The following is a 23939-nucleotide window of genomic DNA, read 5'->3' as shown; positions in this document are numbered from 1 at the left end:
ATCTCTATGAGGGAGCTTTCTGAATTCTATGTAAAAGCCGGGGTCATACTATCGTTTGCACCACACAAGAGTGGCTTAAGGTGTTAAAAGTGGAAAACGCTGTAAAAGCAGGAATGCATCTGTGCAGAAGGTGTGGGTGAGTTGAGGGGCCCTGGAACCAGGTCAATTGATGTGCAGGGAGGAGTGAAATTAAAGGTCGTGAAGGCGGCAAGATGTAAAGAGGGAGAGCAAGAGTCTGGTACGGGAGGAAATTATGGCGGCGCAGTTACAAAAAAAAAGATGGACAGATTTATTGCTCGACTGTGATCTACGGCCACCAAAATTAGCCCGATGCAATTCATCATTTACACTGAACCTGTCCACTTGTCCAACACGGCAACGATCTGACATTTTTGGAAATTAAATCTCGGTGAAGTTACAGGGCCCGAAAAAAAAGTTTGAACTGAAATGTCAAACTAAGGAATTGTCATGATTGTGTTTCAGAATCAATAGATGTGAGATTGTGCTTTTTCTTCCCTTTCAGACATGTTGCTGTGTGAGCTGGTAAGTACTGCTGGTTTTACAAAACAATCTGTCAGGGCTCTTGTTTGCAAAAGGCAGCGATTCCAAAATAATCGGAGGAGATTGAATTTTAAGGCGCAGACATTTCTTGCAATTTTTGTTTCACATAGAAATTTACTGAAAGATGCTTAGACCTGTAATCTGTTCAGTTGTGTGTGTTCATTTTAAAGGGTTGGTACAAAGACAGTTTTTAGTTAGACTGTTATCAGATTTAGGCTTGAACAAGGGCAGCCCCAGTCATATCTAATAATGTTTCAAGTGTCTGCAAGCCTGTGGCTCTATTTATGCGGCATCACAGCCCACAGTAAGAAAGACGGGGCTGCAAGCATCAATTAGCCTGTCTATGATTGGATGTCCGCTCTCCTACAGGTCCTATATATAAAGTGCTATAATTAGACGACAGAGACCAATGTACCGTGATCAGCCTGAGCTGGAGCTGCTTCCAAAACAAAATTTAATAAATGTTCAGTCTCCTTACACCTGTCGAGTCTCACTAGATTTACTTCATAGTGCATTGTCTCTGATATCGATGGCAACCTGATTACTGAGTCTTAAGCTATAAGCAAATGTTACACAGTGTCTTCCATGTGGTAGTGTTGGCTAAAAATAACCACCATAAATGTATTTATAACTGTCTGTAGTCTTTACTGGAGAACGTTTAATTAGATGTCTTGAGAGACAGATGCGGCAAGCTCATGCTGTGCGGAATGAAAGTATAAAATATGTTGACATGTTTAGTGCATCTGTTTTCAGATATAGAAGGTGTGTGATGGGTTAGCATAGTAACAGCATGGCAGATAGCGTTCCATCACAACAACAACAACAACAAAAACAACAACAACAACAACAACAACAACAGCAACAGCAACAACAACAACATAACAACTGAGCAAAATGAGTGCATTGTTATTTATTGATTTGCCACTGAGTATGGGATGTTGAAAGTTCTACTAAGAATGAAAGAACGCGTATGCATATTTGTCAGGTCTTTTGGTGATTCCAGTTGTCCCATTGTTTGTTGAAAGTTTTTTTACATCTAACTATCAGAAAATGAAGTGGCTACTGAAAGTGTATGGTAATAATGATTGTAAGTAATAGTTGAATCAACTAAACTAAATAAAAAAACAAAAACATCCTCAGATGATCTAACATTTCAGAATCAGTATCAGAATGACTTTGCTTTGAATCAAAATGAAAATAAGATCCTTTTGCAGTTTAAGAAATAAAGAAAAGAAAAAAAAGCATTGAAACAAAAAATATTATGCAAATACAATAACTAATGGCTTAGAAAACAAACAAACAATAGCACATGCAGTAAAAAAAATCTAGGATGAACATGAAATTTACTCTGGATGGAGGATGGGCAAACTGCTGTCTTGTAAAAGTCTAGTAGTTTGATGGCAACTGGCCTGAGCCTCTCAGTGGACTCTCAGTTCCGGAGCGTGGTAGTAACAGTCTGTTTGCTGAATGTGCTCTTACAGCTGCCCAGCGCATTGTGGAGTGGGTGGAGAGAAAAGTCCAGAATACTGATTTTAGACAATTTGGACGTCTCTGACCTTCCTGAAGATCTATGTGACTTAATTCATTGTTCGTTAGTGTTGCAAAGGGCTTAGAACTACTACAACTACAACGACCACAAAAGTTGAGTTGTGTCTTCATAAGCACATTCTTCTAATGTCCAATTGCTCATCACCGGTCGTTCATATTACTGTGGGATGAAATGATTATGTGTGACAGGATCTGTGTTACAAAGATAACATTAGTCATGACACCTGTCAAATTGATCTCATTTGATGAAACAAGCTTTTTAATTGATGCAAAGTCTTATTTATTTATATTGAAACCATCAGCTTTGTGCCGTATTGATCCTAAGTCTAAGTTACTGTGATGAATTGCGATTGTGTTCCGCAGCGTATTGCCCTAATCCATCTGGCGATAATGTCTGTCAGTGTCGGTGCCATGTAAACAGCAGCCAGTCAATACAATATGGCTTCTCCACACTGGCGCAGACCCTCACATTGGCATCATTAGCCAAAGAAATGACCCTCATATGTTGTCAGGGGTATATCTAATTCCATGCCTGTCACTATCTCTCAAGGCCTCTCTAACTGCGGCGGTGCGTGACACAAACATGATGCTCAGTGCTTGTAAATATTCAATTCTGAATTTGTAATGTAGGGCAAACCAAATCTGGCCTGCATTAGTGGGGCGGGTATGTTGCTGCTTGCAGGGTTATTGCAAACAGGAAAGTGTCGATAATGTGGGTTATGAAGTAACTGATTGTGCACTTGGGCAATCAAAGCATGGATAGGGACAAAAACACCAGATATTTGACTGTTTCTTTCATATCGTCCATTTTAATGTTTCAGTTCTCACAAAAAAATGAGAACCTCATCTATAAGGGCACCGGGTGAAGATTTGGTGCATGAAGGTTAAAAACAGCGCAGCTTTGCACCTGCTGGTTTGATCATGTTCTTCACTTACCTCCTGACCATCCAACGAAGCCATCCTCCAGTCAATGGAGACGACCGGGAGTCACAGCAGATGCTGCTGGTAAGAAACGGGTTCACCTGGTCGGCTCAATGCATGGGGACGGTACGCCACCCCTCGCAGTACAGAACAGAATGAAATATACTGAAAAAAACATGTATACATGCAAGTTCATTCATCACAGTCAAATCCCAATGGTAGAAACGTCTACTTCATAGTTAATTGCCAAACATACAGACTTATGATCTTATGAGGTAATGCCCATTAGCATGTGTTTTTCTACATCAGCCACATTTGTGGTACAGTGGTACAAAGAGTCCTGATTGCATTTAAGTCGAGCCACACGTTGCTGTTCATCAGATATGATACATATCACGCCCTCTTCATGTCAACACTATGCAAAAGCAGATTTAATTACCGCCACGAGCTGCTGCTGAGGATTATGTAAAAGAGGTAAATAGAGGAGACTGACACTATTAGGGCTTATAGGTTTATAACCAGGCACACTGCTCCTGATAGTCACTCCATTGGCACTGAAGGACTTTCCTGTAGGAATAATAGTGTCTTAACAAACTTTGAATAACTTATTTTGGCTGAGACATTCATTACTATACTTTGTAAAGGTGAAAAGTTAGCATTATAACCAGTAATATGAAAAATATACTGACTGGGAGTAAAAATGAAGGAACAATTGAACCCATTGGAGTGGACAAAATAAGTGCATATTGCTCCAAGTGAAAGAGTGAGGATTATTGTTTAACATTAATGTCATCCAGTTTATTACAATCTTTAAATATTAACAGCAGGACAAAGATAACAATCCGTAGACACTGCTCCTCTTTGTAGATTTTCATAAGAGCAATTACGGAGTTCAGACTTGTCACATATGCTCTTGACACAACATTACAGCCGTGTGATTAGCTGGTAATTAGCATCCAGAGTGCTATTAGCTGTAAAAGTGGTAAAAGTGGGGGTGACAGTTTGACAACTTTATGGCAGAGTAATAAGAGCTGTGATTTCTCTAACAAGCTGTCGCCATGAACTGTCTCTAACTATGGCTGACCCCGGCGCTCAGTCTGATTTAAGTTGGAGCCAGGGCACTAAATCCTGCTTAAGTACCAGCAGCAAGAAAACTGCAGCAGTGTGTTCGAAGGAGATAACTCTTCATGAATGCAATGACAAAGGAAAATCTCCAAACAGGCTCAAAGACAGACTGAACAGGCATGACCTTTTAGTACTAGGAGGGCATTGCCGTCCTAGTACTAATGTTTCATTGATGTCAGGCGACCAGTAACTTAACAATTAAACTGTTAGATCCGTCTCTACTACCTCTGTGTATGGCCTGTTGCTAGTTTTACTGTGTTTTTTCCTTTTCTTGGACCACTTTTGATCTCCATCAAAGCCCATCAGGTGCATGCTACACGAAATGTCGCTTTGAAGATGCTCAGACCAAGTTTGCAGAAATCAGAGTGTGGCAAAAAATGGCAGACGGAATCTAATTCTCACACGGTACTTTCCTGCTCCCAGTTCATCTATTTTGAACCCAACACGTCCAATCTATAAGCAAGTGCTCCAACACGTCCAATCTGTAAGAAAGTGCTCTAATCAAGTGATAATCTTTGATGTGTATATCACCTTTCAGTGCTCATAGGTGCAGGCTGTCTTATAACATGATTTTAGGCGTTTAAACAGTTTTCTTCAGGTTTTACGATTTTGCCGTCCTTGAAGAACTGTGGAGTGTTCTGTGAGTGGGAGGAACAGCAGATTGCTGCAGATAGATCAAGGTGATTGTGTGCTGTTGAACGCACTGCACTACATACAGATGTGTGTTTGCTTAGAGGGCAAACGTTAGCGGCCGCTAAATCAAAGACAAGAGCAGATTACATCAATGATTCAAGCGCTCCTCTTCAGAATAAAAATGTATCTCTGCCAAGTGAATATGTTGAGCAATACAAAACAATAAATTACCAAATACTCTATATTCTAAGTATCATTGCATGCAATGATGGGTGACCAGAACCTTTTCCCCCCAGTAATTACATTCTATGATATATATTTGTGTCATGAAATTGCTTGTGTGTAACATCATAACAGTCGGCTCTCCATGACCTGTACGATTTGTTATTGCAGTCTGTATTTCATGTTGCAACATTGCCCCAAAAATAGACCGATAAATAAATGAATGAATGAAGGAAATCATAAATAAATAAATAGTCTCAGTTTGTGAATGTACGTGTAATGTATGTGAAATGTCCTACACTTCAACTGTAGCGTACAGATGATGACTCAAGAATCTTCGTCTACAATGGACAACACCAGTAGCCTACAACTTCCAGACTGTGCCTGTGTCCATGTTTGGAGTGACTGTGTTTACACTGTCGTGCTGTCTGCATATTAATGAGCTCACAAAACAGATCTTTTATGTTGTATCCTCCTGACCAGACGTTTTAAGTTATTGATTTCTGACATATAGTCCAGTTTTGTTAGAGACGGACGGTCATAGAATTAAAAACAACACCCCTAAACAAGTGAGAGGATCGCAGTAATGCAGAGCAAAAGCAACATATGCACAAAGGTGCGTGGCTTTGGTAATAACTCAGGTCTCTGTCTTTGCTGTAAAAGCCAAAGTGAGGTCAAATGTAGAGTTTTAAAACTTCCCTGGAGCATCTCAGAGGAGATCTTGCAAGTTGCTTCCTCCTGACAAGGGATTTAAGTTATTGATTTCTGAGATAAAGGATGGAAGTCCAATTTTCTTATTGACGTTCATAAAATGTCTTAGTGGGATGCTTCCTGCCTCCATCTCTCTAGTAATTTCCTCTCTCGGCAGACTCAGAGTAAATGAAGCATGTGTTTCTATCTAGTTTAGTTTTTGTGAAGATTGACTCCCACTGTGCCCTGTTGTCTGTCTGTAAAGTAGAGTTTGACTGATCTGTGTTGTTTTGGATTTCTTTTTCTTTCTTTCTCTTTTTCTTTCTTTTTCTTAAAAAAAAAAAAAACATAGATGTCCTGCAACTTGTGACGCCTACCGCTAAATGAATAAACACTTTAAATTAAACAGTCCACTTCCTACAAAAGCCGCTCTCTCTCGTGCCTCTCTGGCAGAATGCAACAGCTTCTTCACGGCGGATGCTCTCGTTTAATATAATAGATCCATGATGCTCTCCCCGTGTCCACAGAAGCGCGACAGCAGCGCACTGAAAATCTCGCCGCTGTGGTCTTGGTTCCCTATGAAAACGCCTAAATGAAAATACAGCAAATTCCTTTTCAAAATACCACTAAATGCCATTTTTAACTTTCTGTTTTTTTTAAGTGTGTACAATAAGTGTATTGTGCACCCGATAAATCCTGCAGTCTCTAAAAAATTAAAACAAAATCATGAAGAGATGGATGACGTGTACGTTGGGTCCTTCGCACTTCCGGGTTTGGATAAACAGACTGCCAGTGCTGTCGGCTCGTCTGAAAGATGTGAGTTTTAGCTTTATTAGATCTCATTTCTTTCTGAATATCCTCGTATTTGATAATCGAGCTTGTGTTAATGCCGCTTGTCTCCTTCATTAGGTCAAAAGTAACGTTTAAAATCACTTTAACGTCGGATCCCCGGCTGCCATTCAAAGTGTAAGTACAGGGACAGCTCAGCATTCACAGCATTACTCCACACATTATGTTTCATTTTATGGTTATAGCTAGAGTTGTACTCTGGGAAAGATCCTCCAGAATCAAATGGCCTAGTATGTGTGTGTGTGTGTGTGTGTGTGTGTGTGTGTGTGTGTTTGTTTTTTTTCTCATCAGGCTTGTTATGGGAACAAATATTTCTGCAAACGATAAACATGCAGTCTGATTTGGCAACGCTAAGTCTGTTTTACCTACAAGCTTGGATTTAGTTGGTTAATGTATTATTCAAAAGTAATAGTGGCTGTGTATTGTTTTAACATTACTGTAGGATACTCCCTTGCCACTTAATGAGAAATCACCACCATATGTTGTGACATAACATTAACATTAAGAGAGGCTGCCTGTAAAATATGTATACCTGCTTTCAATATTCTAACTTTCACCAAATAAACAATATAAATTCTATAAGACATCATTCTATTATAGATCAGTGTTAGTTCAGAATAGTGACCCAACCCTCCCCTTGGACTAACCCAGCCCTCCCGGTTACGGGATGGGTCGGGTAAAATCATTGCAATATTAAACATTTGTGTTATTCTGTTTCTATTGAATAATAACGACTCATGATTTAGTGGTATCTACTCATTGTTCTGGAGAGTGTGCATTAGGGCTGCAACTAACGATTATTTTGGTAATCGATTAATCGACCGATTATTTTTACGATTAATCGATTAATCGCTTGGCTGTGAAAGGTGCATGGAAATTGTATTTTTTTCAAATTTTTTTAGCACATAAAGCGAAAGTGGCACCGCTAGAGGACACATGGATGGAGTAAACTTAAAGTAAACGTTTGTGGGAGGCTCTTTATGCTAATTCTGCTTTCTGATTGGACGAGACAAAGACAGATATTTATGAAATTTACGATGTACAAAACACTGCAGATCCTCACTTTAAAAAACGACGTAGGTTTTCATCCAAAATACATAATTGTCATGTCTTTTTTGTTCAATTTTAGTCTGTGTTTAGTAGAAAACGATTAATCGATTACAGGAATAGTTGACAACTATTTTAGTAATCGATTAGTTGTCGATTAATCGATTAGTTGTTTCAGCCCTAGTGTGCATGCTTCGTATCTTGGGATAATTTTGAAAGCCTTGGCAGTAAAGCTAAGAAATATCTTATGCGACCCAACCCACCCTTCTCTCCCCTATGTGAATAGATTGTTTTTAATGCATTGTCTTCTGGATAAATGCCACTACTATGTTTAAAGTAGAGATGGAATAGAATAATACAAAATGAATATTATGGGAAAATCCACCATTTTTTTGACAGCAGGCAACTTTGTTTGTTCATAAATTTACATCAGGCAAAACAATATAAATGCAAACGAGAAATGGAAGAACTTGTTAACTGGCAAATACATCGAACATACTATAATGTCCAAATACTTTTATGTGGATGATAACTCCAGTGTTTTACATTAAAATCTCCATTGGTTCATGCGTTATATATGCTATGCTGTATATAAAATGTTGATTAAAATTAAATAAAAATTTGTAATCTCGGACTAAAAAGTAAATTGTGAACAGGGCCTAAGTGGACATTTCAGCATCAGTACCTTTCTTGTGATTTGTATGTGCTTTGTTGATTTTGCGACAGCAGAAGATGTTGTTCTGTGATTTGCCGCCTTGTGTGAATGACGGTGTTGACGGAAACTGTCAGTTCTGCACAGGGACAGCGACCTGTTCTGCTCTGCTCTATCTGATTCTCATTATAGATTCACTGTCAGACAGTAATTTTGGTAACTGCCTTCATCTTGTAGGCAATAAAACCATTTCTGTCCTCGCAAGAACTGAGAGGGAGCCATTTCTTTAATGTTGTCAGCCAAGGCCCTGCTGCTGCTAATTCCTCTCCATGAACTGTGAAGAGATAATGAGTAAATGAGAAATTACTTTGGTTCTGGCAGCAGAGAGTCGACACGCTCCATCCGCTCTTTTCATAATCAACAGCCACATTCAAACAAGTCAACATTCACTTAAAGCACAGTGGGGCTCTGACAGTTTTGGACAAGTAATACTATTTCTGAAGATTCTACTTTACTTCTGCAGTACAATGCAAAAGTAGAAGAACCGAGAGCTTTTTGAGTAAAGAAAGAAGAAGAAACCTATTGTTCTGGTCCTTTTATCACACACAGTGTTGTGCTCACCAATATGTTTTTAAACTCAGATATTTACATCTACATCAGGGATCAATGGTTGACTTTGAACTAAAAAGCCTGTTTATTTATGAATACCCGAAAATGGCCTCGAACTGCAGTTTTATTTATTTTATATATGTGGCATTAGTAGGGTGGCACAATAGATCATTTTCACATTATTGGATAACGTTGCAAGATGCCATATATAAACTGTAGAAAAAGCTACATTTTATTCATGATTTTTATCATTCAGTTCTATTTTAGGTTTCTTTTGGTCTTGTTTTGACACAATTTAATGAAAAAAAGAACAAAAAACAAAAAGTGCTCACGATTTTTTATTAAATTTGACATATTTTGATTAAATGGGTTTTGTAAAATAGTGCAATAATGTCGCAAATTCCAACACGTGACTGTTTCTTATATCATGCAGGCTTAGACAGCCCTTGATATAAACATGATATAAACATTTATCTGTATTTGCAAAAGTGATAAAATGAATATTGTATCGAAGGCCTATATATTGCCATTCCCAAATGTTAACACTCATCTGTTCACTTGCTTTCACCTTCTGCACTCCATACTTGGCTCTAACATCACTATTGTGTGATTTATTTTAACATGAATGAGACGTGCTGTTTTGGGCATCCAGCCTTTTTAGAGTGCTTTGCTCCCTGCTGAAAACTGCTGCCTCTGAATACTTTCTGTGCGGCGTTCGCCTGGAACCGTATCACCATTTGCTCCATAAATGGTCTCCAATCCTCCAATAGAAACATCGCTGACAGAAATAATGTTCCATTCAATTTGGCCCTAGGAGGAATCGTCCCCCTTTTCTTCTCAATTCGGGATGATAGTCCGCTGTAGAAGTGCTCTTATGTAGCCGCTCAGGAACATTTGGGCATTTGAGTTCAGGTACCAGCCTGCTATGTTCACTTTAATCAAATGAGGTGCCAGCCACATTTGAGCATTAAGATTTATATTTTTTTCAAGAGGACTCTTACATTGCCAATTTTTGTATTTCAAATTTTGTCAAAGCACCAACTTGTTAATATGTGTACTGTGCCCTGTAATATAGGAATAATAATATATATTTTTAATGTTTGTTGTCTATGTTTTGATTTACAGGTTAAGTGTCCCAGAGAGCACACCGTTCACAGCAGTGTTAAAATTTGCAGCCGAAGAGGTACATTTCTTTTATTCATGTTATTTTATAATAAAAGTTAGGAACAATAAAAATCATCGGTTCATTAGTCATTGATTGCACCACATTTTTACCTGTCTAGATTACAATTTAACTAACACAGACCTCGGTAAGCAATATCCCCCCCTTCCTAATTAAATGAACAGAACCTTTCAGAGCCCCATGAGAAAACTGTGGACAACATGGAATAATAATAGGATTGTTCAGATAGACATACTGCTGTCAGATATATGAACCTTGAAGGCTCATTCTTTCTTCATAAGACACAAGAACTTTGTGTTTACACCGAGAGCTGCAAGAACAAAACTAAGTCATTTTTGCCTTGTCTTCAGTTACAAGATGTTTCCGTGGTTACAAGGCAAAAATAACTTTCTTTTGTTCTTGCAGCTCTTGGTGTAACAACAAAGTTCTTGTATCTTATGAAGAAAGATTGTTATTGTTTGTTTGTTTGTTTGTTGTTTTGTTTTTGCATCTTATGAAGTATGAATGAGCCTTAAGCACAACCGTGTACTTTTGTGTTCATTGTATTTTCCATTTTAAAAAGAAAATGCAAAATCAAGTATTGGGTCATGTTTTGTAGGATCTCTGATAATCATAGAGAAAGTGTTCATGCTACTTTTTGATATCTTCCTTTAGTCTTTAGAGCAGAAGCAGAACTTTGGCAGAATTGAGTAGTGAAGTGATGTAATGCACTACGTCACTTCACTACTCATACATTACAATCACATATTTGCATATAAGTATTTAGTAGCCATGTGCTGTTAGATGTACAGTCTTTCACCGCTCTGTTGTTTTTTTTCCACTCCCCATGATATCGGACTGGCACGTGCTACTGTGAATTACACTGAGCCTCAGTATCAGATCAGAATGAGGATTAAAAAGCTATCTGAACACCCTTTTTCAGCTGTTGCATGGGTTTCCCAAGCTTCATGACAACCACAATAATCTCCCTTTTCTTTGGTTGCTGTCCATTCATCCTGCTGTACATTAGCTTCACTTCTTTAGAGTGGTTTGAACTTATCTCCTCAGAGACGGCCTGCTTCCCCTGAGCTCACTCTGATCCCCAGCTGCCCTCTCCTTTACACTCCTTTTCCACTGAAGTAGCACATGTACTGTATTGTGGCGCAGCTGCCCTGAATGTTTTTTGTATGAATTTTGCTGCGTGCGGCGATCTTTCCCTCAGGCTCATACGCCCGACTGTTTGACAGCTGTGTGACTTGGACAACAAAGATCCATCGAAACAAACTCACAGCTTGAATGTAAATTGTCAACAGTCATTATAGTCTCACTCTTACAATGTCCTCAAGCTAAGTTGTATCTGAAAGCAGCATGTCTTTAAAAGCCTTTGCAATTTTTCAGCCAGTTTGTGTATTTGGGTTAATTAACCCGTCTTTTCTTTGTTGCAGTTCAAAGTGCCTGCAGCTACTAGCGCGATTATCACAAATGGTAAGTTTAACGCACAAATAACCATTGTTAACCCCATACTAGGGCTACACATTACATCGTCAAACTAAAGTCCTTGCCATGTCAGAAGAAGCAATATCCAAATCACAGGAAGTTACAATCAATTGCAAACTCACAGAGGTCTTCCATCTGACTGAGATTTACAGCCTACAACAAAAACACATGGTAACTTATAAATGTACAAAAGTTTTAACAGTTTTCTGAAAAAATAAATACAAATAAATTACTTGCATTTGTTCTGATTCATGGGATGTAGATTGTAAGAATATTATATTGATCATATTATATATTTTGTCATATTGTACAGCCCTATCACACCCAACCACACAGTTTAAATTAAACTGTATGTCGGTACCAACATTTGCAGCATAGTTTAGTAGTGCTAGGCTAGGGCATGTCTATGGTAACTAGTAGCCTGCATTAAAAACAGTCTGACCGAAGCACAGTGCACCTGTGGCAAATCACTTTTAACTACCCATATAATGTCTGTGTTGACTGAATCATTTTTAAATATAACCATTTTGCATTGAAAATAACTTATATTTGAGCAGCATTAGCTTCCTCGTTGTAAGCTACGCGGCGGAGTGATCTGCAGGGTAACCGGATCTACAGTAGTTTGTTTACCTGCAGCCGACATTACTACACGTGGAAATTACAAAGGAGTTTTCTACAAATCAGATATGGCAATGTTTGGAGGATTACTTGAGGATTTTGAAGAGGTTTTTAATGTAGGCTACTAGTTACCATAGACATGCGCTAGCCTAGCACTAGCCTAGCACCACTAAACTCTTCTAATAGAAAGACTGCATGAATTAAAAAAATATATTTAAACAGAAATCAACAAGACGCTGGATAACTAGAAAATGAGGCCCCATGTCCAAAATCCTGAAATATCCCTTTAATATAAAACATATTACAGTGTAAATTGTGTGAAAGAAGCATACATTGGAAAAAAATAGAAGCAATGAAATGTCAACACATTTTACCAATGTAAGATGGAGATGAAGACAGACCAAAACCATGTGCCTTGTGTGCATTTTGTTTGTTTTTTAGTAGTACTAGTAAGTAATGGGATTGATGCACTAAAAGGCATAATAGAATGTGTTTTATTCAACGTTGCTTTTGCTAAGCAGTGATAAGATGTAAAAAGCACATACCTTGTGTTGACTATCACATTGCGCTACATGTTTTTCCAAATAACAATGTTCATTTGCATTACAACTGTATTTTTTTTTATCTTTCTTTGCAGACGGAATAGGAATTAATCCCGCACAGACGGCAGGTGAGGTGAAAAGTCTGAGCCTTTTAGAAAAACTTCTGAGAGCTGCCTCTAATGGAAATAATTACATAATGCATTTGTACATCTTTAAAAACAAGATTGTTGCTTAATGTTTTCTCTTTTATTCTGTTGTATTAAGTGCTTGAAAGCTTAATGGCGCAGTGCTTCGGCGTAAGTGTGCACTGTTTGCTGAATCTGAGCAGCTTTTTGTAACAGCTTAAGCTTTGATATAGGGCTGAAGAAGCAGCCGCATAATGGACTTTGGTTTGGGGCCTTTTGTGTTTGAAGTTTAAATGGTGTTTCCAAAGGTAATGACATTTGTGCCTCATTTCACTGAAATTAAATTTACTTTAACCAAAAGGTCACGCTAGTAAACATGAGCAGTATAACGGAGATTAAAAATTACGACCCAGACATCTAAACTAAAGAAGTTCTGAAAACAGGGCTGCATATTAGAGAAATTGTGATAATGTAGTAGGTCAAGTTATACTTTGTCTGCTTTATTACCTTCCTTACATATTCCCTGAGCTGTACATTATGAGGCCTAAATGCATCTGTGCTCTGAGTTGTTTGTAAGGAAATGGTGATAACTGAATCATGAATATAAATGGATTTGGCCCCAAGAATCTGTTCTTAATGTAACATTCAATTAAAAGTGACCCCAGACAGTCTGCGCTGTAGGCTGTTCTATGTATTCATCATTTATTTTCTTATTATACATGCACATCCTTGAAACTCTTGCCTATATTTGCTTGTTTTGTTGTGTTATGACTTGGACAAATATGCGTAACACTCCACTGGGTTTTAGCTGAGAAAGAGAGTATGGTAATGGCAGTTTTGACCAAAGGCGAGATACAGATGAGGTCCTCCTCGGCTCGGTGCAGAGTTGGTGAGGGGCTTTCACAGCTGCACTTATCTGTTCACACTGTGTGGGCCAAGAATAGCCGCAGCCCAGACACCTCTGTCAATTCTTTAAGTCTCCGCCGCCGCCCTCAGCTGTGGACACGCAATGGACCTTGGATTAGGGATGTCCACGCACACATTATGCTTTATGGCCTTATTGCTTTTTTCAATATCATACTGCATATAATCTAATTCAGTTATATTCAAGTAAAGTCATTTAATTATATGAGCTAAAGTGAGGTGGCGTAATTGGTCTGGATCTTCACTGTAGTGCCTGGGTCCCCTGTCACCAATAGTGAGGAGTAATTGCCCTCCCAATTTCCCACTTCACCTTAGCATGCCCCTCTGCAGCTTCTTGCCATGATCGCATTGCATGACTCAAATCCTTAGAGTATAGTGAATGATGGCGGCTTTTGCATATCATAATCCAAATTCCAAATAGTTTTTGTTACTCTATGCATATTAAAGCAGTACTAAGTAACTCGTTTACCTTAATAAATCCTTTTTGTAGTCCTTCTGGGGGTAATACAAGTGTTAATGGGGTGATTTGGGGGTCTTTCCTCTCCCTCTGGTGTTTTCTAGCTCAGTTGCTACTTTGCTGCCACCGGGTTGGTGTCACCAATACACACTAATGGAATCACGAAGAAGAAGCTAACGGGCAAAGCTAACTGCTAGCGCCACTTAAACAGTATTTACAGCCAAGTTTGAGTGAAAAAATGATCTCCATTGTGTAATTGGATGTACAATATCAATCTCCCCCTTTGTCTTTTCTGTCCGCGTAGTATTTACTCTCCCGGACAATTAATGAGTAAAAAAACGTAACACGCTACGACACCTGCAGTGACGCTTATGGCCTCTAGGGGCATGAGTTAATTAATTCTCCTTTAAAGTACAAATTGAAACCCAAAGACAACCATGCATTTTATTATTCATTATAAATGAGTGCATTCATATCAGTTGTTCAATAAATATCAAAACCCATGGACATACTGTACAGCGTCCAGACAATCCTGTGTGAGAATATAACCTGCAGCACCGTGGATGTGCCCCAAAAGACGCACCTTCTAACTTAAAACTCTTCAAGTGTTATGTGCAATTTAAGTTGCGGACTATAAACGAGGTGACATTGACTCAGGTAATTAAAGCCTTCATCCACAGGCCCAACGGTCCAGGGGTGCAGACGACAACAACAAAAGACCCTTTGTTTTTGGTTCGAATGCAATAGAATAGAATAGAACTTTATTGTCTGTTCAAAAGAGCAGAAATTAGTCTTAAGTTGTTCTCCGCTAGTGTAGCTTCAGATCCCACTTCTAATCTTTCCTGACAAGCAGCCCAAATGAAAATATGAATGATCTCTTCTTGCAGTCAACACATCCAAATACATTTCTCCACAGAATTTATCAATAGGTAAGACCACATTAAGTTTAGTTATTAATTTTAATTGGATAATGCAATTCTACATGCATGAAACACAATGTTTTCTTTACATTTAGCCTTAATATGTCCTTTGATCAGGGGTGTACGACTCAAGGTACTCCCCACAAAACCCATTCCCTTGTTTTAAGCAATGCACAGATTCCCACAGGCTTTTTGAGCGCGCCTTTCTTCACTGGGTTCGAGCCCTAACCGCTGCCCCTGCCTCTTGTTTTCAGTGTTTGTCCCTGATCTGTTTCTCATGTCCCTCTGATCCTGTGTTGCAGGAAACGTGTTCCTGAAGCACGGTTCGGAGCTACGACTTATTCCCAGAGACAGAGTGGGAGGACGAGGAGACTGATGGACTGACTCACCACAGCCCACAGAGACCAGGGAACTCCTCACACTAACACCGTGTATTTATTAGATTTAGACCCATGCTGAGAGAGACGAGAGAGTGTGGATGTCTAAAAGGTCCTACATTATGCTTTTTTTTCAGTCAAGAGATACTTTTTTGGCAAATATCATAAAGGTGCGAATTAACCTCATATCCAAGTGCAGAAATCATACCTAATACCAGAGTTTTTATATTTTGGTCCCATCTCAAGTGTACGGGTTGTGGGGGCAGGTGTTTTGAGTTTTGAAAGGGGACAGACTACATGCAGAACTGCTCAAACATGAATAGAGTACGTGCAACACCGTGTCTGGGGTGTTTTTTGTGGGAAGAGGATTGGACCCTTGAATTAGTGTGATATGCAAATTAACCTCCAGCCGAGTTACGTAATTTGTGCATCACTCTTGAAATTAATTGACTGACAGGCGCAGCATCACCTATTCGTCTTATGTGTTATACCCACACAGCTCCCGTCAAAGTACCATGTACTATGTTTTCTTGATATACTGGAGGAACACTCTCCAAAAGCCGCAGTTTTTCAGATTCTCGGACCCATAAATCAACAAAGTGTAATAAGTGCCATGGTGTAGAGATACGAAGATATACCTGTCTGTACTTCCTCAAAATACCATCGAAGGACCGCTGTAGCTTTTGTACCAAAATGACCAATGTCCTTGGGCTTTTAAAAAACGAATGATTTCTGCTGCGCATTTCAACCATTTCAGACTTTTCCAAATGTAATTTTCTGAGAAAAGTGTTTAACAATTACATTTTCTCAAAACGTTCAGTGGACCAGTTATAGGGATTGTAGAAAAGAACATAATAGAATGACATGGATCTCTACTGCCCCCTATAGCCGTCCATTGTGACTAGCTCGATTGCCTCAAAGTTTAATATCTAAAAAACATGTTTTCCGCCGCTACCAGCTTAATTGGGGGCAAGGATGCAGGTGAAAACGAACGTGTCTAGATTCTAAAATGGTAATAATGAAACTAAAGGGATTCAAAAACCATCAGTGAGGTCAAAATGGTCAAAAAAAACGTGCTTTTCATTTGGGAAATAATTCAGTGGAAGGTGTCTGATGACTTGTCTTTTGCCATATGTTATTGTCAAGACTGTTGCTTGATTTATTTAAAGTTACATATTTTTAATTAAAATCATGACTTGCAGTATCTCTTTCTTGCAATGTTGCTTTTGTGATTCATGGTTTAGTAAACCATAAACATATGGTTTACTATCTGGCAGTGAGGATAATGATGCGTGCAGTCTGTAGCAGTGTTAGAGCCAGACGGGGAGGAGAGTACAGGCAAAGGTACAAATGGATTTTCTCATCTATTTTAATCAGAGTCATCGCCGGGCACATTCTCTGGAAATTTACCTGAGAAATGGGCACAGGCAGAGTCTCTGAGAGAGAGAGTGGATGAGTCGCTAAAACAATAAAAGTGTTAGTCATTGTAGCTAATAATGATTTAATCATGCTTTTAACAATATTAACATAGGTAAACTGAGTTGTTTAACTTGGTGTAAAAAAAAGTGCCTAAAGTCTATCCTGCTCTAAGCAAGTTATATATATATTCTATATATGAAAGTGTAAAATGAAGAAACTGCCATTGTTGGTATGTACCTTAACTTGCAGATCTCAAATGCTTCTCAAAAATGTCAATATTAATGTCTTTTCACAGAATAAAACAAAGTTTAAGCGCGTCATTTTGTACATGGATAATGATAATGTGGCCTTTAGAAACAACTGGATGTTTGGAGATGTTGGAGAGTGATTCACTTTTGTTTAACTGACTACTTTTCTTGAAACACATGAACAAAATGAATCACTGACACACAGAGATGCAGTAAAGGCACCAGAAACGGAGCACTTCAGAGCAATTTGGGGCATCAAAAGAACATTTTACGTGTGAGTAGGCTACTGTACCAATGGAATGGAATATAATGGAATCTTAATTTTCACACCAGTCGCCCAAAGTGTTTTTCACACAGGGATGGGAGATTTTTATTCAGTCAATGCGCACACAGTGGTGTTAAGCTATGTTTGTAGCCACAGATGCCCTTTGGGGTAGACCAACAGAGGTTTGGCTGCACACATTCGTGCCAGTCCTCCTTAAATCCTCCCTAACAACTTAAAAAAGACAAATTCCAGTACATTTCTGTTTGCGTGAACATTCTAATTATAGATTGATACAATACCGAACACATAGAAATGGTAAACATCTCCAGACATTCCACAGACTTTTATTGGTTGCAATGACAGTGTTGTGTCATTTTGAGCTACAGTTTGTTGACTGACTGACAGAGTCGCAGTGTGTCCAGGTATTTATGAGTTGGACTCCTTTTGTGCACGATTGCCTACTGTCCATGTTAAAGGGGGGTATTATGCAAAATCGACTTTTTCAAGCTTTACGTCATGTTATTATGTCATTCCCTCATTAAAAACATGCCTGAAGTGTTGCCATGGCGCATTCACGTATTTTTGAGTAATCTGTAAAAACTCTGATGGCGGCCATTTTAGGGATAGGTTTGCCTGAGTCCTCCTAGGAACGCCCCCACCTCCTGGAGACGCCTCCGACCTTTCGTCACCAGCCGAGTAACCAACCACTGCTCCTCAGCAGAACCCCCTCCCCACTGATGCCACAGACAGCGTGTGGAGGGGGCGTGTCGGAAAGAGTCAGAGGTTCTTAAAGAGACAGAGGCCTATTTCAAGACATTCGCTACAACCATTTTGAGAGAGCAATTTTATACAAGGCAGTTATTCTAATTTGCTGCATTTAAAGACCAACAGAAGGTTTCGTCATCATTGTAGTGTGCTATAGACTGGTGCTATGTGATTGAAAAAAGCATAATACCCCCTCTTTAAGGTAAAATAAATCAATAAATCATTAAAAAAAAATAACTTCCACACCCCCATGTAGACCTTCCCTTCCTATCCCTGTACACTTTAACACATCCTTATCACACATTTGGCCCCCATTAGGAATCGGCGCCCATCTCAAATGAAATCTGATGGCTCTCCTCAGACGTGGCGCAGATAAAGCTGCAGGGTCACTGAAGCGCACAGAACTCCACAGGAAACTCGTGATGGAAACGGCCCCTCCGACCTATATCCGCCATCCACGCGGTTTCCATCTTTAGTGCAGCACTTACACATTTGCCCATATGAGCCTAGACCTGTCAGTTAAAAAGCACTAGGAGTTGGCATTATGGCAGTATGCCATTAAAAAGGAATGGAGAGAATATCGGAACATCTTACTACACTTTGTGCCTTTAGGATCAACTGAACACATTTTGCACTTCGGCTATAAAGCAGTTTCCTTCCTATTACGCAGTCTTGTAGTGTAACTTTCTACCTCACTAAAATACTGACATTTCATACTGGAGGAAGGCAGTATTGAAACATTGATGGGTCTAAATGTAGATATAGCCTCCTTAAAATGTCTTTAAAATGTATTTGTGTTATAACCAACGTATTGAATTGACAGATTACAATATTGCTTTTCTGCTCATTTTCAAATGTTATAAGCCTATTAGAGTTTTGTGCAATCAGTTTAAGGTCAGCAGCAGAGATTATGGTTTCTGTAATTTCCCGAGTTTCACTGCATTTGAATGTGAAAATGTTGCTCTCGGATCTAATCCATAATCACTGGTATTGCCCGTCCTTTGTAAGACACCGTGAAGCCGAGCACCACCTAACACATGTTTAGGGCACCAAAATAGCCTGGCTCTGCACTTGTGTAAGTGTCCAACAACCTAAAATGATTTGAGGCTTTTCTAAATGTCATTAAAACTAGTTTGTAGACTAGATTTTACGAACTTCTGTATGTGAAATTGTTGTTAGGGAAGACAGTAGGCCTAAGCAATTCCAATGACAAACATTTATGAAATCCAGGACATTTAGATATTGTTTTTTATAACCAATAAATTCTTTGATTACTATGACTCGTCTTTGCACTTTGAGAAAAAGCAATTTGCAGCTAGTTTTGTGTGTACATGTACAGTGATAAGACACCCTATTTTGTTATTGACTGAAATATGAACATTCTTTATATAATACCAATCATTCATATTGGTACAGCACATGAATCTAATCCTGTCTTGTATGTCCTGAAGGAGACCACTTCTCTTGGCATGTCCCAATAGCCTAATGAAAGGACCCTGTTTTGCAAGTCAGAGTGCCTCGGATCCTCTCCTCTGTTCTGCTTATTCCTGTGTTGAGTGGCTACTGGCTGTCTCTCCTGATTTGGGCACAAGATGGAGTTTAATGAACCTGGACATAGATACATGAGTCACAATTATTCACAGGCAGACTAAACCAACAGTCATTTAACATATAGTCTCATTATTCTGATCTTGGTCTAACATTCTCTATGCCGTACACTGTTGTATCTGAAAGTAGTTGCAGTCTATAGAGCTAAACTGTTCTCATCCGTTGTGATTTTCACTTGCTTGCTGCTTTATGTTTTTAAAAGGCTGCTGCTGCTGCTGCCGAGCGAGTCTAATGAAGAGAATTTTGAGGACACAGCACAAACAGGAGAAAGAAGATGTTGTTTGTAGATTTTCCTGAAGCTCAGTCTGAGATTTACTGCTGATTCAGACCACATGCTGTGTGTATGAAAAGTGTAGCATAATGGGACAAACAAAGGATAATGTATTTTGTTTTGTTTGTTTGCGTACAATGGCCTATGGGTGATTACCTCCTGAGCTTATTTCCTTTTGTCACTACGAGATTGCTCTGTTCTTTGTGAGATCCAGCTAAAACGTTATTATTTCTCGAGAGGCGGTCACTTCCATAGGCTTACCAGATGAAGGAATAGCTCCATCTTTTATTTGGTTGAATATTGGTACATTTGAAACTCTCCCAAAAATTGATTTCATGTAAATGGTATTTGAACCTTGGTGGTACGATATGTTGTGTATATTACCATATAAAGAGGGTAAGAAGCATTAAGGTTCGATTTCTGCACTGTTTAAGACCTCTCTGAATGGAGCTTGTAAGATCTCCCTGTGTAGGAGGGTTTCCTTCAAAACATGCACAGCAGGCAATAGCCTTCAGCATGTTAACCCTGACCATGAAATACAATAATATTTGACTGGTACACAGCCTGTATCTAATTCCCCCCAACAAGTACTTGTTTTCTCATCTTGTAACTTTTGTGCCAATTCCACAGTGTAGATTAAAGATAGGTGCTGCATGCAGGTGTTTCAGTGAAATATCTAGCTGAAAAATCACAAAGGAACATTGGTAGTGTCTCTGTGTCAAAGCCTCCTCATATTAATGATATTAGAATCCACCGTCTCACTTACTCCACACTCACAATGCGAAAGATCAGTTGACACCGAGCATTTCCCCTCTTCTTTCAGATGTTAAATGTCACTGAGCATTGCTGAGACGTGAGAGCAGGTTTGCAGACATTGGGGCGGCTAATTGGAGCAAAAAGGGTGAAACTGGAAATGGTAAAAGGTTATGGTGGTGGTGGTGGTGTGTGGAGGACGTAGTATGACTATGATTGAAATGTCCCAATGTCCCTATATGTCCCGACTGGCACATAACAGTTAATAATAGCCTCTGTGTGAGAGAACGAGTTATTGAATCTTAAAAATCTTTAATGATGTTGCAATTTCAACATTGCTTTTGTCTTTTCAGCATTATTATTTTTATCATTATTTTTTTCCTAAATGATTGTCATTCCGAACACATCCACACACAACTCCAGTTCGGCATCACCAAATCTAAACATTTTCTTGACTGGAGCTTACAGCCTATAGGCCAGTGTACTGTCTCATTTGAAAGCTAAGACCAACAGAGATTTTTCATTAGGTTGTTGCCATGTTGTTGTTAAGTTTTTGGCGTATTTTTGACACTTTTTGTCTCGTTTTGTAAAAAAAAAAAAAAAAAGGTAGTTGCATTTTTGTCACTTTTCATCACTTTGTTGTTGTTTTTTTAATCCCTTTTTGTCACATTTTTCGTTCCGTTTTTTATCACTTTTTTCGTCACATGTTTAGTTGCTTTTTTTTATCACTTTCGTCACAGTTTTTGACGTGTTTTTGTCGTGTTTTCATCCTTGTTCACGTCTCGTTTCCCTCGCTTTTTCAAGAAGCTTTTAGATTCAGGTAAAGAGGAGCTGCTCGGTTCAGACGGGGGTTAAGAGGTTAAGCCTTCCATCACATTTACGTCACAGTCCAATTACCCTGTTTTCTATTCACTCCTTTTTGAACCACCAGAGGGCAGTAAGCTATTACCTAAAAACCGTGTCCAAGCCTGAGCGTACTTAACGCATGGTTTTACGCGTCACCCAAATGTATAGCTTTACGCATTGACGTCCGCGTAATCTCCGTTGTATTTACGCGCAAACATATTCAAAGACTGATCTCGTGAGACAGTGCAGTTGGTTCCGGGGGCCCTGTACTTGAGCGGTGTAACTAACGTGGTGGGAACTTTCTTTGTTCTCCCGTTAATTACTGCCTGTCTGAGGAATTTATTCGTCTGCACTTAAGCTTCAAAAGGTTTCTTTAAAAAAAAAAGAAAAAGAAAAAAACGAAACAATTACAAAAGTGTCCTGAAAAACGCACGGGAAAAGAAAGGAGCTTTTAGACAAAACTTCTGTGCCCATACCCCACTGCTGCACTTCTCATTCAGGCAGCACTGATTGTCCAAATGTCAATCAGATTGTTAATTTGTGGTTTAAATGGTGTGATTTATTCCTCGTCATTAAAAGCTTTGTTACAGAGAGAAAAGAGTGGGAAAGACTGTGTCCTTACAGCAGAGTTCTAGCTTGGTCAAAAGTATGCTACAACATAAAAGTGGTTATTGTTATTTGAAGAAAGTATAATTGTAGCCTAGTAATAACACCGTTTGATCAGTTCCTGAATCACCACTCAAAGCGCAATCATGGTGATAGCAGGCTTTTTCCCTATATGTGAGACAAGAATCACTTAACTATAAATCTACACCAATAGTTCCTAAACTTTTTACACCAAGTGTCCACTAAAACCAGGTTCATGACAGGACTGCTCCAGGTCTAAACTTTGAGGCAGAATCAGGTTTAAACTCTACCTGGAATATCTTTTGTCAATAGTTCTCGGTAAAACCGCGGCGACACATGGGCCTGTCTTATTCTGTAAATGTGAAAAGCTTTTAGATGAAGTCAAGATCCTTCCAGCTGAGCTAAATGACAGACCACTCACTCAGGTCATGTTGTGCTCTTGTAAATGTTTGATTATTCAGGCTAACAGCAGTAAACACTGTTTCCTCCTCTCAGTGAATAATGGGGCTGTCAGACACCGGTCACTGGGAGGGGAGGGGGGCGGTCTGAGGATAGTTCTGTTAATTGATACATCTAGCACACGTTTTACACACGTTAGCTAATGATGCATTTAATGACCAGGTTTTACTTATAATCTACTCTAGTTGGCAGAATATAGGCCTGCTGTTCGTAGAAAAATTAACTGAATTGAGCTTATATGGATTATTTACTAAGCTGTTCAAGTACTGTACATCTGCAAGTACAAGTATAACTGTTTAACCCCAAATTATAAGTGCCTGCTTCAGTGTCTTGTTCAAGTTCAAGTCTTGGCTCTGACAATTTGCTGATTGTCCCTCTGTCCTCTAAACCATCTCATGCTGATCTGACCGACAAATAAAAAACAGACAAATATAACTCCCTGGCTTTGATTCTTGCTATTAGCGTGAAATTGAAAAGCCCCCGACCAGGGTGCCTTGACCTTTAAACTTTGGTTAGTAATGTGAGAAAATTAAGAAACTGATTACATTTTTTAAGGTAGGAATTAATCAACCAAACTTTCAAATATTTACCCAAAATTTCTTGTAATGATTCCAAATAGCCCAGGGGCGGATCAACTGGGGTGGCACTAAAGGTCTTTGCCACCCCAGCTGCCACCCCATTGATGTCAGCCAGTTTTTTTATTTACTTTTAATTTTACCTGATTTAAAAACCCACAACTTATATTATGGACAATGCTATATGAATATAATTTTCAGTCGGCATCTAAACAGAAAAAATGGCCATAGAAAACAGCTCATAGAATTGTATAAAAATAATAATACAAAATAAATAATGATGGAAATAATAATCTCCTTGACCCTGCTTGCCACCCCGTGATTTTTTTTCTAGATCCACCTCTGAAAAGGCCCCAATGTACTGTGTGTGTGACCGTGAGAGAGACCCAGGAACAAACTGCAGTTTCTCCCTCAGACAGTAAACGTTTACCTGAACAGCAGTAAACGGGCTCAGTCACTCATTGTGCGCATGATTACAGAGAGTCATGCATGTTTGGAGAGACGCACTCCTCTTGTGTCCTCTTCAATGGAGATTTTTAACAACTGTAATGTAGCCACAAAGGCAGACCAGATGTCGATGTGTCCAAGTTTGTACGACCTGTGTGTCCAGACAGAAGACGGGGG

General features: G+C 39.1%; 1 protein-coding gene across 1 annotated transcript; it reads left to right on the top strand.

Moving 5' to 3' along the window:
* The first annotated feature begins 6439 nt into the window (after nt 1-6439).
* On the top strand, nt 6440-15733 carry ufm1 (ubiquitin-fold modifier 1). Its single transcript, XM_079566421.1, has 6 exons — nt 6440-6516; nt 6610-6666; nt 9983-10040; nt 11465-11504; nt 12772-12804; nt 15405-15733. Coding segments are annotated over exons 1-6 (264 nt in total). The 5' UTR covers nt 6440-6514; the 3' UTR covers nt 15479-15733.
* Nucleotides 15734-23939: the final 8206 nt, after the last annotated feature.

This window comes from Gobius niger, assembly GCF_951799975.1.
Source record: "Gobius niger genome assembly, chromosome: 11".
NCBI classification, from domain to species: domain Eukaryota; kingdom Metazoa; phylum Chordata; class Actinopteri; order Gobiiformes; family Gobiidae; genus Gobius; species Gobius niger.
The sequence above is the reverse complement of the archived record's forward strand: the minus strand, read 5'-3'. Positions and strand labels throughout refer to the sequence as shown.